The 19,044-nt window shown below is 39.0% G+C and overlaps 1 protein-coding gene across 1 annotated transcript; it reads left to right on the top strand.

The window, feature by feature from the left end:
- Window positions 1-319: 319 nt before the first annotated feature.
- On the top strand, window positions 320-3,075 carry LOC101836057 (melanoma-associated antigen B1-like). Its single transcript, XM_005080073.4, has 3 exons — window positions 320-375; window positions 1,379-1,420; window positions 1,540-3,075. The coding sequence occupies exon 3, from the start codon at window positions 1,587-1,589 to the stop codon at window positions 2,589-2,591; it is 1,005 nt and encodes a 334-aa protein (XP_005080130.1). The 5' UTR covers window positions 320-375; window positions 1,379-1,420; window positions 1,540-1,586; the 3' UTR covers window positions 2,592-3,075.
- Window positions 3,076-19,044: the final 15,969 nt, after the last annotated feature.

Here is a 19,044-nt window from a genome sequence, read left to right as displayed (position 1 = left end):
ATAGGTCCACGGGAACAGAGTGGGCGGGGCCAGAAGTTGAAGGTTACGCCCCTTCCTAGCTGTTTATAGGCCCACGGGAACAGAGTGGGCGGGGCCAGAAGTTGAAGGTTACTCCCCTTCCTAGCTGTTTATAGGCCCACGGGAACAGAGTGGGCGGGGCCAGAAGTTGAAGGCTACTCCCCTTCCTAGCTGTTTATAGGCCCACGGGAACAGAGTGGGCGGGGCCAGAAGGTGAAGATGACTTCACTGCCTAGCTGTTTATAGGTCCACGGGAACAGAATGGGAGGGACCGGAAGTTGGAGATCACATCACTTCCTGGCAGTGATCCTGGCGTGAGAAGCTCGGTGTCCCGTAAGCTGCAGAGATCGATCCTAGGTATTACTGGGTTTTTGGGTGGGTAACCTGTTTTAAAATTGTCGCAACTTCAAAGCTCCCACTCTCCTTGTTATCATGGCCACCCCCCTACAAAAAACCCCGCTTGGCTTGGCGCCCAGTGCGTATCTCTAGAATTTTCAGGTCGATGTGGCAGTTATACCTAGATCCTGTCTGCTTTTCTGCTGGTCTCATAGAACCAAGGCCCTGGCAGGAGGCTGCTGGACTTAGACAACAGAAGCAGAAGTAAATCAAGCTTTAAGGGGCCAGAGCGAGGCCAGCCTTGAAAAGATTCCATGCTCTGGAGCTAGGGGTCGGCATACAGAGATCGCTAATGCTGTGTGGTGGCCGAAGTGGGTCTGTTTTCACAGGCCTCAGCCCCTGTATCAGGCCTCTCTGTTCCAGTATGGTGGCCTAAGTGGGTTTGTATGGACACTGGCCTCTGCCACATATGGTGGCCTAAATGAGTTTGCCCATTCACAGGAGTCCACCTCTGTATAGTGGCCTAAGTGGGTCCAGTTAAGACTAAAGACTGAAGGGCTCCTTCACTTTCCCTTAAGCAAGTAAGGCAATAATAGCTTTGTTGTAAAGGGCCTCACCTGATTGCCACAAAGAGCTAGACATCATACCCAGGTCAGATAAAGTCAGGATGAGGACTTTAATCACCATGGAAACAACACTCCTTGTAACAGCAAAATCCCTCAAGTATCTCCATTTTTACTAGTACTGAGTCCCCATTGCTCTCTGAATGACTAGGTAGGGAGTAGGGCAGATTAAATTTCTACCTGAGTGACACTGAGGGAGTCGGGAGTGTTAGCTTGAGGAGAGCAAAAGGAAATGGGCTTACAGACTTTGCCAACAATAAATATGATTGATTGTGAATGTAAAGTCAGGGAATTCTTGAGTCTTGATCTCAAGGGATGCTAGCGAAAGATCTGAGCTACACTTGGAAGCCTGGAACTATACTTTTGTGCAGTGGTCTAACTAGTTTTAATTTCCTCCACAGGGTTGGCAGAATAGAGAGTGACCCACAAGGACAGGAGCCCTGGTATGTTCCTCCAAAGATGCCCTTCTGGAAAACTGAAACAGCAGGTCTTTGTTAAATCCAAGGTATTGTCTACCTGATAGTACTGTGGTGCTTACAGGTTGTCATTGTTACCCTTCCAGATTTCTGTATTGTCAGCTCTCCTCCTTCATCCCTGAATCCAGTCATCATGCCTAGGGGTCAAAAGAGTAAGAGCCGCTCCCGTGCAAAACGACAACAGGCACGCACTGAGCTCCAGGGTCTCCCAGAAGTTCACCACAGTGCAGAGGAAGCAGCTTCTCCTGTTGACCAGAGTGATGGCTCCAACTTCCCTGATGGTTGTGCTCCACAGGGGGTGAAATCCCCTGGATCTCTTAGTGCAGCTGTGTCTAGCACAGGCTCTGTTTTAGGTGTTCGCAATGCTGTTGTTCTTGCTAGTAAGCAAAGTTCAGATGCTTCCCAGGCAGCAACCTCCATTCAGCACACCCTTAAAGATCCTATCATGCGGAAGGCTAGTGTGCTGATAGAATTCCTGCTAGATAAGTTTAAGATGAAAGAGGCAGTTACACGGAGTGAAATGCTGGCAATAGTAAACAAGAAGTTTAAGGAACAATTCCCTGAGATCCTCCGTAGAACCTCTGCACGCCTAGAGCTAGTCTTTGGTCTTGAGTTGAAGGAAATAGATCCCAGCACTCAGTCCTATTTGCTGGTGGGAAAACTGGGTCTCTCCACTGAGGGAAGTCTGAGTAGCAATTGGGGGTTGCCCAGGACTGGTCTTCTGATGTCCATCCTAGGTGTGATCTTCATGAAGGGCAATCGTGCCACTGAGCAAGAGGTCTGGCAATTTCTGAATGGAGTGGGAGTATATGCTGGGAAGAAGCACTTAATCTTTGGGGAACCTGAGGAATTCATAAAAGATCTAGTGCAGGAAAATTATGTTGAGTACCACCAGATTCCTGGCAGTGATCCCCCAAGTTATGAGTTCCTGTGGGGTCCCAGAGCCTATGCTGAAACCACCAAGATGAAAGTCTTGGAAGTTTTAGCTAAGGTCAATGGCACTGTCCCTAGTGCTTTCCCCAATCTCTACCAGTTGGCTCTTAGAGATCAGGCAGGGGGAGCAAGAAGGAGAGCTCAAGGTAGGGCTAGCGCTGTTGCCAAAGCCAGGGTTCATTCCAAGCCTCTGTCCCAGAAGTAGTTGAGTCTGTTCTATAGTTTCTACATTGTTTGAAGAACAGTCACAGACTCCTAATTAGAGGAGAGTTCATAGAATACCAGAAGCAAAATGTATACATTCTTGACCTTCTATTCATTAGTAAAATGTAGCTATTTTTGTTACTTTGCAAATGTCCCTTTAATTAAGCAGTGATTTGTGCCATGTTTTATATTAGCTGCATAAAAATGGTTATTGTCACTTGTCAACTTAGGACTCAGAGTTTTGTTACTTTACAACAAACTGGAAAACATTACTTTGTTTTTACTAAAATGTTAGGTATCATTGCATTGGAAAAGGGAGTTTCATGGAAATGTGATGTCATACAATGGTGAAAGAAAAGTAAAGTGGCAAACTTTTTATTGTTATTTTTGAAAATTTCATATATGATTGTTAATTTGTTAGCTGTATACCTGTATACTTTTTTCCTTCGTTGTTAATGCTAAGTAAAATAAAGTTGTATTTGAAGACTTTACTAAAATTCATTAGTAAGTAAATCATAAACTGTCGGAGTCCAACTCCAGATATGGGCAGGGTCTGAAGATGGGTGGGTGCAAGAGTGGTGAGGGAGGAATCAGACACGGGACACTTCTTAGTTTCATTTTAGGAGAGAGATGGACAGCGAGGAGACACATTGCCTTCAGAGATGCAGGTCCCAGCAGAGACTGTAAGTGAGCCAGGTCATGATAGTCGGGAGGATCTTGCAGCCCAACTGACTAACAGCCACAGTGCTTTTTTTTATTCATGCAGAATTTAGTATGTAGTGATATATTCATGTTATCTCAAACCATAGATCATTTTCTGAATGTGTTTCACTTCCTTTTGCTCATCTTTTAGTCATCATTAATAAACTATTGGAGAACAGTTATCATTCCAAAAATTTTCCCTCAAGTTTTGACATCACTGATAAAGAGTTATCTTTTATACCTATTTTTATTCATTCTTAAAACTGTTTACTTTGCTTTCAGGAGGGTACATCAACTTTCTAATCAAGAATCTTTTTCCTTGTTCATACTAGTAGTTCTCTGTTTCTGAGACAGAACACAAAATCCTAATGAATCAGACATAGTTTATCAGCTTTTAAAATTTTCCTGAGTTTTTCTTCTTAAATGATTTGTTCCAGATCCTATATCTCATGCTCATTACTTAAGTAATAATTTTTATAGAAGACTCGATTTTTTACACAGCTAAATCTCGGGGAATCACCATAAGTTTTATTCTTAACATCAGGTTTCACAAAAATTGTTACATTGTCACAGTTCTGGCTTTCAGTGAGGGGTTTAAACCCTAAAAACATCAAAAATACAGGCAAGAGTTGTGCAGCAACCTCCAGTAAGGCTAGTGAAAGTTCTGTCCAAGTCATCTGAGCACTGTGATCTTTGTCAAGCAGCAGCTTCAGGATGGTTGACATCGCCATTAAACCTCTAGTACTTTATTTTCTTCAAGTATTTATTTATTTTTAATTTTCTTTAAAATCAATGGTTTCTCTGGGTATTTCTGGCTTTCCTAGAACTCACTCTGTAGAATAGGCTGGCTTCAAACTCAGAGATCTGCCTGCCTTTGACTCCCAAGTGCTGGGATTAGAGGCATGTGCCACCAGTGGTCAGCTGATTTTCTTCTTAATCTTTAATTAAGTATTGGTTCTCTGGAAGTTTCCTTCTTCCCTTCAGCAACACTGGATTTAGTAAGAAATACGTGGTATAGTGACTAACAATGAGTTATCAGAGTCTAGAAGCAGCTACATGTAAGAAAAAATGTATTACCTAATGTATTAGGTAAGATATAAAGGGCATAATCGGGGAAGGGCATGATTTGAGGACAGGACATTTTCTTGAAATCTAAGTGTAAATCACTTTGGAATATATTAGAATAGGCAATTCAAAGGGTGTAAATGAACCAAAAAGATGCTGAATGAGTAGTGCTAGGATTTGGCAATTGTGTAATATTTAATCTGCAAGTGGGGTTATTCTCTGTTAGTAGACAAATTGAAGTTTGTGCTTTGAATCAAGGGCTACCAGCCTCACTAAGTGATTATCTACACTATGCTTTTAAATATTTTACCACCAAAATATTGCGCCCTCATTTAAACCTTCACAAACTATAATGCAAAACATTTGGCCACTGCAATTTCATCAATGGGAGTGAGGCGGTGTAGTGGCCTGCATAAGCCTGCAGGAGTGGTATGGGCCAGACTCATATGATACTTCTGAGAGCAGAAAGGCAAGGTCTAATAAACCAGGAAACAAACATTAAATGTTCTTTTTGAATATTAGGGTGCCACAAAGAAGTCACCTGGAGCAAGGAGGGACAGTTAGTTCATCACCCGAGTGCAGGTGAATGCAGTACACAAACTGTGCATAACAATATTTAGAAATTTTATGAAAAATACAGGTGATACAAAACACCAAGTGTTCTCTCAGTATACAAAGATAAAGCCAGATTATGGTCCATTAATAGGGAATTTTAGTAAGTTACCATCAGGGCTAAAGACATGGCTCCATGACTAACAACATTTGCTGCTGTTCCAGAGGACCCAGTTTGAATTTCCAGCACCCATATGGGGGCTCACAGCCATCTATTCTTCCAGTTCTAGAGGATCAGTGCCTCCTGGCTTCCATAGGCACTGTATGCACATGGTACACAGATAGACATGTAGGAAAAACATTCTTACAGATAAAAATGAAAATAAGTGTAATAGCTAACATTTTCAAAGACATATTTTCTGTCTTAAACTGTGCCTTCCTATATTTATCAAATTAAAAATTCAATCAAAGAACTTGCAGTTTCTAAAGTTACCAAGAATTGTACAATGCACAGCCAGACTCATCACTTGATCTAATTCCTCAGAAGTAAATAGCATTGTACTACTCCAAACCAGAAACAGGCCTTGTGTCATAGACTCATTTTCTACCCATTACTTAAGAAATGTATTCTGATGACAAATGTCTGATTTCAAAAGTAAATACAGAGGCCAAGGGAATTAGCAATGAAAATACAAAACGTAAATGTGAACTGTGATTAAAATGATATAGGAGGATTGGAAGTTTTAGGCCAACCCAGAGGACCTTCTGGGATGCATAGCAAGACCCATCATAAAGTATTACATGACAAAGTAATTGCCTAAAACTCAATAAAAATAAACCTCAAAAGAGGGGAGGTTCCCAAGGTTTTCTATAGAAAGTAAGTATACTTACACAGAAATTTCCTAAGAGACCACACCTGGATGGCAGTATAATGAGTGATACACTGAAGGTCAGCAATCCCAGAAATCTAAGGTGGTACAGAACCTGACTCTACCATGTGCACTGGAACAAATTGGGCAAGGCTGCCAGAATGGCTTTTGCAAAAAAAGGTTACAGTAATACAAAGACCTTGCCAAGATATGAGGAAAATTAAAAAAATAGGAACAGGCCTTATCCAGTTGGCCTAAATCAATATTCCAGTGTAGATGACAGGGAGACCCACAAGATAGATGACACCTTAGCTGAGGAGCTATTGGCAACTAATGGCTGCTGAGGGTGACAAGGTCAGTTTTCTTCATGGCTGTATCCCCTGGTAAGTTGCCTCTGCTCCACTGGGTCGCCCTATACCCATAAACATCGAGACAAAACTAATTGGACTAAGTGGGTTACTTAAAAAAAACAAAGAAAAGGTGTTTGAAGAGGAAATGAATAAATCACTTATAGAAATCCAGGAAAATACAAATAGTGGTAATAAATGAATAAATTCCTTGCAGAAAGACCCACCCCCAGAAAAACACCCAAAAACAATTATAACAAGGACAAAACTCTTCAAAGACTGAAAATGGAAAGAAAAGCAATAAAACAAACACAAACTGGGAGAATATAGAAATGAAAAATTTAGGAATTTGAACAGGAACTACATAGAGGCAAACTTCACAAACAAAATACAAGACATAGAAGAGAGAATCTTGGGCATTAAACACATTCTAGAAAAAAAATGATACATTGGTTAAAAAAAAGTTTAGTGTGAAAATCTCCTGACACAAGCCATACAGGTAATCTGGGACACTATGCAGGGACTAAACATGAAAATAACAGGAATAAGGAAAAGAAACCCAGCTCAAAGGTCCAGAAAAAAATTTTAAATCATAGAAGAAAAATTTCCTAAGCTATAAAAGCAGGTTCCTATGAAGATATAAGAGGCATACAGAACACCAAACAGATTAGACCAGGAAAGAAAGTCCCCTTACCACATAATCAAAACACAATATACAGAATAAAGAAATAATATTAAAAGCTGCATGGGGAAAAGACCAAATAATATAAACACAGACCTGTTAGAATTACATCTGACTTCTCAGTGGAGACCCTAAAAGCCAGAAGGGACTGGAGACATGTGCTGCAGACTCTAAGAACGACAGATGCCAGCTTATACACTGCCAAACTTTCAATCCCCATAGATGGAAAAAACAAGATAGTCCACATTAAAGTCAAATCTAAACAATATCTGCCTTCAAATTCGACCCTAGAGAATGTGATAGAAGGAAAAATGCAACCCATGTAGGTTAACTACACAGAAAATACGGGGAGTAAATGATCACACACCCCAGCAATGTCAAAAGAAGGAAAGTGGGCACGCACACACACACACTACAACCACCACCAAAAACAACAAAATAACACAAAGCAACAACCCAACAACCACTGGTCATTGATATCTCTCAATTTCAATTATGTCAATTCTCTAATAAAAAGATGTAGATTAACAGAAGTGATGCAAACACAGGATACATCTTTCTGCTGCATCCAAGAAACACACTTCAACATCAAGGACAGACATTATCTCAGAGTAAAGGGGTGGGAAAAGATTTTCCAAGCAAATGGACCTAAGAAAAGTAACTATCTGAATACCTAAACAAAATAGATCTTAAAGAAAAACTAATAAAAAAGAGATAGGAAAGGAGACTGTATACTCATTAAAGGAAAAATTTATCAAAATTACATTTAATATCTATGCCCCCAAACACAAGGACAACCATATTTGTAAAAGAAACACTACAACAGCTTAAATCACATGTTAACCCTCACACCATAGGAATGTGTGATTTCAAAATGTCACTTCATATATCCCACTCTCGCCAATGGACAGTTCATCCAGACAACAACTAAATAGAAATACTGTAACTAACAGATGTTATGAACCAAATAAAATTAACAGATATTTTTAAAACATGCACACAAACATAAAAGAATATACCTTATAGTCTGCACCTCATGGAATTTTCTCCAAAATTGACCACATACTCAGACACAAAAAGTCTAAACAGATAAAAGAAAATTGAAATAGGTCCCTGCATTCTATCATACCACCACAGATTAAACCTGGGTATCAACATAGAAACAACAGAAAGCTTACAAATTCATAGAAACTGAATAACTTTCTACTGAATAAAAAATGGGTCAAGATAGAAATAAAGAAACTAAAGACATACACACTGCAAAAATGACAGCATCTTCAAAAAATGATGATGGTCAAACTGGACTCTGTATATATGTTGATCTGAACTTGTGGAAACTCATAGACTTAGACTGTTAGCTGGGGAACCAGCAGGGGACAGAACCAGGCCCTCTGCATGTGGGTGCAGTTTTGCAGCATAGTCTGTTTGTGGTTTCCCTGGTAGTTGGTCCAGGATCTATCCCTAGTGCATGAACTGGCTTTTTGAAGCCCATTCCATATGGTAAGATGCCTTGCTCTCAACCTTGATGCAGGATGGGGGTGTGCTTGGTCCTGCCTCCACTGAATATCCCAGGTTTTGTTAACTTCCCATTGGTGGCCTCATCCTTTCTGAGGAGTGGATGGGGGTGAGTTGGGGGGAGGTGGAAGAGGGGAGGATGGGGAACTGTGGTTAGTATATAAAATGAATAAAAAGTGTGTGTACATATACATATATATATAATTACTTCTGAGATTAAAAAAAAGAAGAACACTGTGGAGTGGGAGGAACAAGAAAAAGAGAAAAGAATACCAGGGGCCAGTCACACAGCCACACAGCTACACAGTCAGCCACGATGGAGTAAGAATGGAAGAAAGGTATACAGCATAGAGAAAGGTAAAAGCCCAGAGACAAAACGTAGATGGAATTATTTAAGTTACAAAAAGCTGGCTCGAAATAAGCCAAGGTAAAATCTGACACCGATAAGTAAGAATAAGTCTCTGCATATTTATTTGCGAGCTGAGTTTCAGGACCCCAAATATGAAAGAGTAAAAATAGAACCAACTACAAGTGTGTCTCTGACTCTTGTGCCTGCTTTGGGGGCTCTTTTCCTATAGTTGGTTTGCTGTGTCCAACTTTGATATGGTAGTTTTTGCTTCATCTTATTATATTTTATGTTGACATGCTTGGTTATTATTTCTTGGAAGCTTATCATAATGAGAGACAGAAAGGAAGTGGATCCAGAGGGGAGCAAAGGGAAGGGAAACTATAATCGGCATATATTTATTAAAAATATTCTATTTTCAATAAAAGGAAAAATGTCAAAAAAGAAGACAGAATAAAGTTAGGATGTAGACATTGAGGGAAGTCATCCTAAGGGGAGTTGGTGGAGCTAGTGGGGTGGATATGATTAAAAGAATTGCATACAAACATACACACAGATTTTTCAATTAATATATTTAAAAATCAAAAAACGTTGGCCTACAGATGATTATGTTCTACAGTCACCTTGGGAAGGCTTACAGATTTTTCAAGACTCCACTGTGCTTATAGTGAGGACCCAGGCAGCCACATTCAACACTCACAGTGTATAAACCATGAAATCGATTCCTTGCCATCAGCATAGGTAAATTGAAAGAGGCATAGACAGAGGCATAGATCTAGACCATGAGAATTTTCAGGGTGGCTGTGTAGTTACTATCAGGTCTAAGGGGGCAGGAAAATGGCAGGACCATGTAATGGGATTGGGTTGCCCTTTGCATGTAATTATGCCACATTTACTGACATCTGTAATTCAAAAATTTTAGTGAGAGTGAGATTTCATCTGTGGCCAAAATATCAGCTGCCATTCTTAAGAGACTGAGCACTATTTTGTAATCATTCATACACGTGCACGTGCGCACACATGCACATGCACATTCCTACCAGGTAGTACTTACCAAACTCACTTGACAAACAGTGAACATGCAGTTCTCTTCACTTTGTAGATTTGTAGATAGAGGAATTGCACCAGAGCTGTGATCTGCATTCACCTGATTCCCAGGATTTTTTCACTTCTTCCATACAAGGTTAATAACCCTCTGTCTCATAGTTCATTTTTTCCTTACTGTTCAAAAAAATAAGAAAACCACCATTCATTTCATTATTTCTCTGGATAAAATTACCAGATATATTCCTTTATTTTCTTAGCTTATTCATGGAATGTAGGAAAAATAAAACATAATAAATTACACATCCTCTCACTGTTTCTCTGATTTAGGGCCCAGACATTAATTCTGCACCTGCCCTTAAAGAACAGTAATAAAATGCAAACTGTTAAGTCTGTAGGATAGAGTCTTCCCATAGAGTCTGTAGAATCCTTAGTGGTATTTTAGTAGAAAAGTGCTGAAATGCTATGATCTAAATAAATAAGAAATAAAAAAGACATAGTAGGAATACAGAAGTTTCCAAATAAAAGAGTTATGTGTAGGTAACCTGAAGCCAGGTAGTCTGAAGCACTTTGGAACTGCAGTGTGGCTACAAAGGAAGTGATATATCATATTAAAAGTGATGGTGTGTTACTTGATACTATGAACACATGAAAAAGGATTAAGAGGATTATTTGTTTTGGAGTTAGGAAACTAAATTCTGGGGTGAAAAAATAATTAACATTTACTTTGGGATTATGAGTTAACCAGAGGGTATCTCCACTTTGGCCAAGAATGTAAATTCTTTAATCTTCATAAACAAATGAGCATGGAGGTAAAAAGGTATCACCTGCAAGATCTTTCTGAAGGAAGAGTGATAATCTCCTACATGTCATAAAGCCATGATGATTGTACTCTGCACTGGGCTCAGAAGTTACATCCCATTTCATTAAGAGGGACATTTTCATAATTAGATTACTTTGTGTGAGATGTGGTGATATGGTGAACTCTAAGGGAGAGCTTCATTTTGGTAGTGATCATCAAATGAATGAAAAGGGACATGGTTTGAGTCTCTAGGTATCTGACTGGTAGGTTTTAGTAAACACTAAGACTTTCAGTTTTTTTCAGTTCATGGTGTTTCCCCTAAATTAATGAAATAACAGACTCACATGGTGAAATTACTGTAATTTTATTAGCAACTAATTTATTTTTGTCTAAGGTGTTGCATATTTTTATATAGCCTGACATTTTGAAAAAGTCTAGGTTGCTGGTCGCATTGTTTAGTGTAATAATAAGAAATAAATGACATTATTTAAAAACTACAGCCTCCATGCATTTAAAAATATTTTTATTTCATGTGAATGAGTGTTTTGTCTGCATGTATGTGTGTGTACAATATATGTGAGCCTGATATGTGTGGAGGCCATAAGAAGGTGCTTATGTTATGGAACTTATAACAGGTTGTAAGTAGCCATGTGTATATTTGGAATTTAATAACATGAATCCTCTGCAAAAGCAGCAAGTGCTCTTAACAGCTGAGCCATTTCCTCCAGCCCAGCTTCAAGCATTTTCAAATATGACATGTATTTCAATAGTTTTACAATATAATCTTTATCAAAATCACTTTGTTGATGAAGAACTTGCAATTATTTAACTTCTTCTTTTTTAAATTTATTTTTCATTTTAAATTTAGATAAGAAACAAGGTTGCTTCACAAGTCAGGTCCAGGTCCCTCTCCCTTTCCCTCCCCTCCTCCCGTGCCCTCCTCCCAACCTCCCCATTATCCCCTCATTTCCCCAGGGAGGGTGAGGCCCTCCATGGGGGTATCCATAGTCTGTCATTTCATACAGGGCAGGGCGATAATGCTAAGTGATAGGGCAGGGACAAGACCCCGGATCTGAGTTCACCTAAAACCCACACTTTTTGATGACATAGAACATGAACATTTCTGACTAGTACTCTAACTGGAAGCTTTGCACCTACTATCATTCACAGTGCTGGAAGGTGCTATACACACTATCAGAGAAGAAAGATATACATCAATCTTACCCAGATACAAAGATCCACAACTGGATAATGTATAGAGAGTAAGAAACTTGTGAGAATCATCCCTAATGGGAGATCTCTATCACACCCCTTCCTTCAAGGCTTAAAGACCTGTGCATAAGAAGAGGAAGAACAATTTTAAGCCTCAAGCTGAACAAAATCTTAGCAAGGAAGAGGGAAGCTGACCCCTAGACAAGAAGTTAAGCAGGGGAATCAGGTTTTCCTTTTTTCCCAGTGGCATGACACTTGATGTATCAGTCAGACTCCAGGGCAGGCCCCATACTTAATGGCCAACAGAAATCAGATCCCATTTTTTGTTTTTGCTTTTAAAAAAGAGAGCATAAAGTTGAGTAAGTGGGTAGGTGAATCTAGGAGAGATTGTGGGAGAAGAAATATATAATCATATACAAAAGAATTGTCAATGATTGGAAAGCCTCACTCCCCTGGGGAGCAGAAAGGAGAATGGATAGGGAAGGAGTTGGTGTGGGGGCAGGGCAGGAGGACAGGGAGAAGGATCTGGGATTGATATGTAAAACAAGATTGTTTCTAATTTAAATAAAAAATAAAAAATTCTCAATGAATAAACGAAAACATACAAATAATTATATAGAAGAAAAATCACTTTATTAATTACAGTGATTTAAATGATAATTGCTCCCATCAGCTCCTATGTTTGAATTCTTAGCCCCCAGTTAGTGGAACTGTTCAGGAATGATTAGGAATTGTGGTCTTTTTGGAGATGAGACAATAGGAGTGAGTCCAGTGTCTCTTTCTTTGCTTGCTACCTCTGGATCAGGATGTGAAGCTCTCACCTACTGCACTTTCTCCATGCCTGTCTGCTTCCTGCCTGGATGATCTTGGACTAAACTCCTACAAGTATAAGGAAGTCCCTAATAAAATGCTTTCCCTAGTAAGAGATTCCTTGGTGATGATGTTTTTTCACAGCAATAGAACAGTGACTAAGACAACAAAAAATGTGTTATATACCTTAGAATTAAATATAAAAACAAACAAAAAACCCAACAATTTATTTCCTCCTAGCCAATAGCAGAGCTTGTGATTCTGTATTCTTGTTTCTTCGCACATATGCAAAATATATTTAAGGTCATATAAAGATAGAAGCTTTTGTTTGTTTTAGTCTGCTGTTAAAAATGCAAGACCTGTTACGTTTCTGTTTGTTTTTCTTAAGACAGGGTTTCACTATGTAGCCTTGGCTGGCCTGGGAACTCACTGTGAAGACTAGGATGGCCTTGGACATATAAATATCCACTCTCTCCATCTCATAAGTAAGTGCTGGGCTCAAAGGCATACACCACTGCACAAATCTCAGTACTCCATGTTAGAGTTTAAAGAAAAGAGACTTACTTGGTTTATAATTCTCTAAATAGCCTGGTATCAACAGCCTATTTACAGTATACAGACTGTATCGCAATGTGACATAGAAGCACAAGGGAAATTATACCATACCAATTGGTACCTGGCAAAGAGTAGCTTTGCTTTTTAACAACTCAGTCTCACCAGAACTCATCCAACCATGGACTTGAACCAGTTCCATGACAGCATTTTGCAATTTGTGAGGGTTCAGATGCTATGACCTAACATATTACACTAGATTCTAACTCTTAAATTTCAACCTCTCAACATAGCCACATTAGAAACCAAGCTTTACATACAAGTTTCTAAGTATGTTTGGCACCATTCCACAGGCTGTATCCACAATAAATGCAAAGAAGAAACAAATGGAACACTGCATTCATCTCTCTCTGCTTCCTGATGATGAATACAATGTGACCAGACACCTAATATTCCTTCTGTCATGCATTCCATGCCATGATGGATTATACCCTCAAATTGTGAGCCAAAATGCATGTTTTTGTTTGTTTCTGCTTTTTTGGATTGTTTTTCTCAAGTATTTTTACATGGCAATTAGATACTAATGCACAGTTTATTATAGTAGAGAATATATGGCAATTAGAGTATGAAGTCTTTGGTCACATTTCATCTGCAGTCATGAAGCATAGACATGAGCGCTGGTGCCCAGCTGGCTTCTTTCACTAACAATTTAAAGTTAAGACCCCAGTTCATGTGATAGTGCCACCGACATTTGAGAGGTGTCTTCCCTATTAAAACTTTCTTTAAAAACCCTCACAGAAACATCCAAAAGTGTATCTCTTTGGTGATTCAAAATAAAGTCAAGTTGACAAGGAAAAGTAACACCACAAAGAATATCTATCCTTATTGCTAAAGATACTACGAACTTCAGAAACAGAGCCCAGACCTCTGAGCTGGAACTGACCTGAATGAACCCTCCTGGAGGACTAGCTTTCATAGTCCCAGAAGGTACTGTACAAGTTTCCAAAGGAAATAAGCACCTAAGATTCCCACCTATCTATAATGTCCGTGAAACACATCAGTGATTCAATAACCTTAAGGGTGCAATAGTGGCATGATTTTTTGGACAGAAAACAACAGCTCTCCAACTGGATTTATGTCCTGCTCCACAAGAGTGAAAACTTGTCTAATACTAGCAACATAGCTAGCTACTCAGTGCTCATGAAGTCATGGGTATTGATGGAGAAATCGATATCCTCCAATTTAGTAAACAATCATAATCCCTAACAACAATTTATAAACACTTGTCCATATAGCCACAGATAAGTTTAGTCTTCACACAGACTTCACTTTGCAACAGATGAAAACCACCACAGAAAACCACAACCAATCAAAACGCAGAGTTGTTGAACACAGTCCTAGTGACTACATCTAAACAACACTCATACACCTAAGACTCAGGTAATGCAGAAAAGTAGATGGAAAGGTTGTGACGGCCAGGGGAACAGAGAGTTTGTTGTGAGCTTGTGTCTCCTAATAGTATCAGAAACTATGCTCAAAAAGTTTCACCAACACAAAAGTTCAAATGTGACCTGAACAAAGATGAAAATATGGATATGCCAAAGAGACAGGGAAAGTCTCATGAGGCCTCAACCTTGGAGAAGGAACTATAGGCAACTGAAAAAAAACTGGAAGAAGGAAAAGAGGTCTTCTATAAAAAGAACATACCAATTGTTTGTTCAGTATCAAGCCATCAGTCCTGAAAAATGTAACAGGTAACATACATACTGAGAAGGTTACATTTAGAAATACAAACATACATACATACATACACACACACACACACACACATATATATATATATACTTGCCAAATTATGTTTCTTTGGTTTTTCAAAATAGCGTTTCTCTGTGGCTTTGGAGGCTGTCCTGGAATCAGCTCTTGTAGACCAGGCTGCTCTCGAACTCACAGAGTTCCGCCTGCATCTGCCTCCCAAGTGCTGGGATTAAAGGTGTGACCCATCAACGCCTGGCTTGCTTGCAAAACTGTTTTTAAAAGCACCCCAAGATCCTTCTACCTAAGAGTTCACTTTGAGCCATACAATACAAACGATTCTGAAAAATAATTTCCAATTGAGTGGGGAAACAGAATCTTATTTGGCTGAGAATATACTTGATTTTGTGATGTGAAATTTACCAATCACCATATATTTTCAGCTGAGTTTTCATGGTAGATTTGTGTGTCCTTAAACAAATATACAAATTATTATGCTTACCTTACTTGTGGATAGTCAAAGCCATGTTATACACAGAAAATGAGGAAATAACACCAAATTACTGACCTCACAGGAAAATTCTGTTTTGTCTTATATATAATGACATCTATGCATCTATGGATACTGCACATTTCATCATGATCAATTCTGTGGAATTTTTATTTTTAGAGTTTTCATTAGGTACACATAAAAAAGAGCAAATTTCATCCTACTGATTAAAAATTTATTTTGAAGATAAGTACAGAAAGTGTTTTTAGTTCAGAATCTGAGTCCTTGTTGAAGATTTGATGTGTTCCCATACTACACAACAGTCACTGCCTGAGTAGTCTCTCAAAGTCACTAAAGACTGTAAAGGGGGAATCTGTTATTCATAGGAATCATACCATATTAGGAAGGGCTTGTATTTATAATAAATTGCAATTGTTCATCGATTATTCATTTTCTTCTCCTCTGTTTGATGGTGCTGATGATTATATCCAGAATATAATACAAGACAAGGCTTTAAAACTGTGCCGCATTCTCAGTTGTGCCAGCTTTTCTAAAGAAAGAAACGTGTATGGTAAGGTATTCATATTTCAGATTTTGTTTCCTGCATTAGCAATTACTTTATCCAATGTACAACTACTATTTCTGCCATTGGCCATAATTAAATTCTGTAATTACTAAACGGTATGTTATTACTAGTGCTACATATATTCTTATAGCCAAATAATTATAAAACATTCTGAAAATATAATTTCCAAACTTATACAATTCTTAGTCAATGTATCAACCCTCCATAAGTACCGAATCAAAGTAACATTATGTTGAATAATTTTATAAAGTTGATTCTCAGGTTTCTTAATGCATAAAAATATTACAAATATGTTAGTAATTTTGAAACTTCATGGCTTCAGCAATTCTTTTTATTTTGCCATATTTAATGCTCCAGTATATATTTTTATATCTGGCATTGTCTGCACTGCCTTTTATATATAGTGTTATTTCCTACTAATATTTTAAACTTTTTCCTGTTTTTTTTTTTTGTTTTTTGAGACAGGAGTTCTATGTATTGTTTTGGAGGCTGTCCTAGAACTTGCTCTGTAGACTAGGTTGGCCTCGAACTCACAGAGATCTGCCTGCCTTTGCCTCCCGAGTGCTGGGATTAAAGGCGTGTGCCACCAACGCCCTGCCTAACTTTTCCTGTTTTTAAACACATGGAGTATAGCTATAAAGGCTCAATTAAGTCTTTGCTCATCATTTTGATCAGTTAAGATGTATTGATTTTGTTTTGGAGTCCTAGACATTGTCCCTAAGTTCTCCCTCACGCTCAGCTTCAACCCCCCACTTTGACTGTCCTTTTGAGGGTTTTTCTAAGTCCTTCAAACTGGCCTGGAAATAGTTCTGTAGTACTGATGTAGTTCAATTTGAGAGACTCCTGAATAGCTTGGAACACAGCTTTATGCCATCAGGCCCTGCTGATCTGGGGAATTAAAGTTTTATTTTAATTAACAAATCATAATCATGTACACTTAAATAATGAACTTTGATGTTTTATGTGCATTTTTAATTTTCCTTATAGAACATGTTCTTCTGCTTCTTTGCATGGCTGGTAATTTCACTCAATGGCACACACTATGAATTTAGTCTTGATCATATTTATATTGAGTTCAGTGCACCAAGCTGGGGCAATGATAAGCCGTTCTTATTTTCAGCCTCTCAGAAATTATTCTCTGTGGCTGTCTAATGCTCAGGACATTGGAATTTATCCTGTGCACATAAAAATAATTTTACTATGTTTTACATCCTTTTCTTATTAATAATGTAAATTTACCGTTTTAATGATGAATTTCAAATGCTTTGAAACTCTAAGCAAAGCAAAATGATTTTTATTTTCTCAGATGACTATTTGCTCATATTATTTAAGAAAAATTTTTCTCTGTTTTTATTTTATTGAAAATATATTTTTTCCAGCCGGGCGTTGGTGGCGCACGCCTTTAATCCCAGCACTCGGGAGGCAGAGGCAGGCGGATCTCTGAGTTCGAGGCCAGCCTGGTCTACAAAGTGAGTTCCAGGACAGCCTCCAAAGCCACAGAGAAACCCTGTCTCGAAAAACCAAAAAAAAAAAAGAAAATATATACAATTTTCCTAATTATGATTTATCTTTGCCCAACTCCAAGATCTTCCCCTCCCACCCTCCCATACAAATCCATACTCTTTCTGTCTCTACTTAGAAAGCAAACAGGCATCTAAGGAATAATAAAATAACATAAAAACAACAAATTTAAATAAAACAAACAGAAGAAAAAGATCCAAAGAAAAGCAGAAAAGACATACATATGCAGAGTGAACTGTGTTGTCGCACACAGGAATCCCATTAAAAAGTCAGAAGCCATGATTGATATACAGAGGATGTATAAAGTTTAAAAAGGTTGGGTGCCATGACAATCATTATGTGACAGAATCTCCAAAGATGGCATAGGGTTTGTTTTGTGTTATCCATCTACTTCTGGGAATGGGGCCTGGCCTTAAGAGTGGTTTGTACGGAGAAAAGAATTTTTCATTTGCAAGTAGTTATAAGTTGGAGATGGCCACTGAGGTAGGGGTGGGTGCATGTCTACTTCTCCTCTGAGCACTGGGACCCCCCCTCTGGTGCAGATCCATGCAGGACCTATGCATGCTGCCTTAGTCTCTACCAGTTCTTATGTTCACTAGTCCTTCTGTGTTTAGATGGCCTTGTTTAATTATCTCACACTCTTTATGAGCCTTGTCATTCACAGAGTAACCTGAACTCTGAGGGGAAAGATGTGACAGAAACATCTCATTTTGAAAAACCTCGGCATCAAATCGCCGGGCACTGAACCGAACCCTCTGCCCAAGAACCGGGGCCAGACCACTGGCTGCAAATGCAAGAGGTGATTTATTGAGTACACAGGCGCCTGCGGATGCTACTGCAACTCGGGTGCAGAGCATCCCGGGCTTTCAGGGAGTACAATATTTATAGAGTTTCAATGGTTACATAAGTAACAGGCATTTCATTGGCTCATCTTGGGGGCAGGGGTAGTTCCCACAGACTAAGTTTCCTGGTATTACTTTATGAAAGACCCAGCACGCTTCAGCAATTATTATCCGGGTCCCATGACTGCTATAGTGATCACAGACATCCTGTTTTGAGGGTGAAACACCTGGTCTGGGTTTCTTTCATTAGGCAATGGCCTGGTCTTGCTTTTCTTTTCCTAGGGGGTCCTGGGTAGGGGTCTTTCAATTTAGGACTGAGTATTTTAAGGTCCCTAATTATATGCACATTGTCAAGTTGTGGGTCTCTGTATTTGTTTTTATCTAATGTAGGGAGAAGTTTCTCTCATGATGTATGAGCAAGGATCTAATGTATGAGCATAGCAGAATGTCTTTAGGAGTCATTTCATTGCTGTTTTCTTTTAGCAGAACAATAGTATTTGGTTTTCCACTAAGTCCCTGGCCTATCTTTTAGGTTCTTGACCTCCCAAACAGTGTCGCCTAAGCAGTGTCCATCTTGTGAAGTAGGCCTTAAATCCAATCAGATATGGCTTGGTTACCCCAACAAGTTTTGTGACACCATCACAGTAGGACATCTGGCAGGCTGGTCACCACTGTATATGCAAAGTTTAGTGGTTTGGTTGAGCCAGCAGCATTTAAAGGATTAGAGTAAAAACATTGATGCAAACACTGTGGGACATACACAGG

Source organism: Mesocricetus auratus, unplaced genomic scaffold (genome assembly GCF_017639785.1).
Source record: "Mesocricetus auratus isolate SY011 unplaced genomic scaffold, BCM_Maur_2.0 Super-Scaffold_100003, whole genome shotgun sequence".
Classification (NCBI taxonomy): domain Eukaryota; kingdom Metazoa; phylum Chordata; class Mammalia; order Rodentia; family Cricetidae; genus Mesocricetus; species Mesocricetus auratus.
The sequence above is the reverse complement of the archived record's forward strand: the minus strand, read 5'-3'. Positions and strand labels throughout refer to the sequence as shown.

Coding starts and splice junctions, on each gene's coding strand:
- LOC101836057 (XM_005080073.4), top strand. CDS start 1,587: ATGCCTAGGGGTCAAAAGAGTAAGAGCCGCTCCCGTGCAAAACGACAA.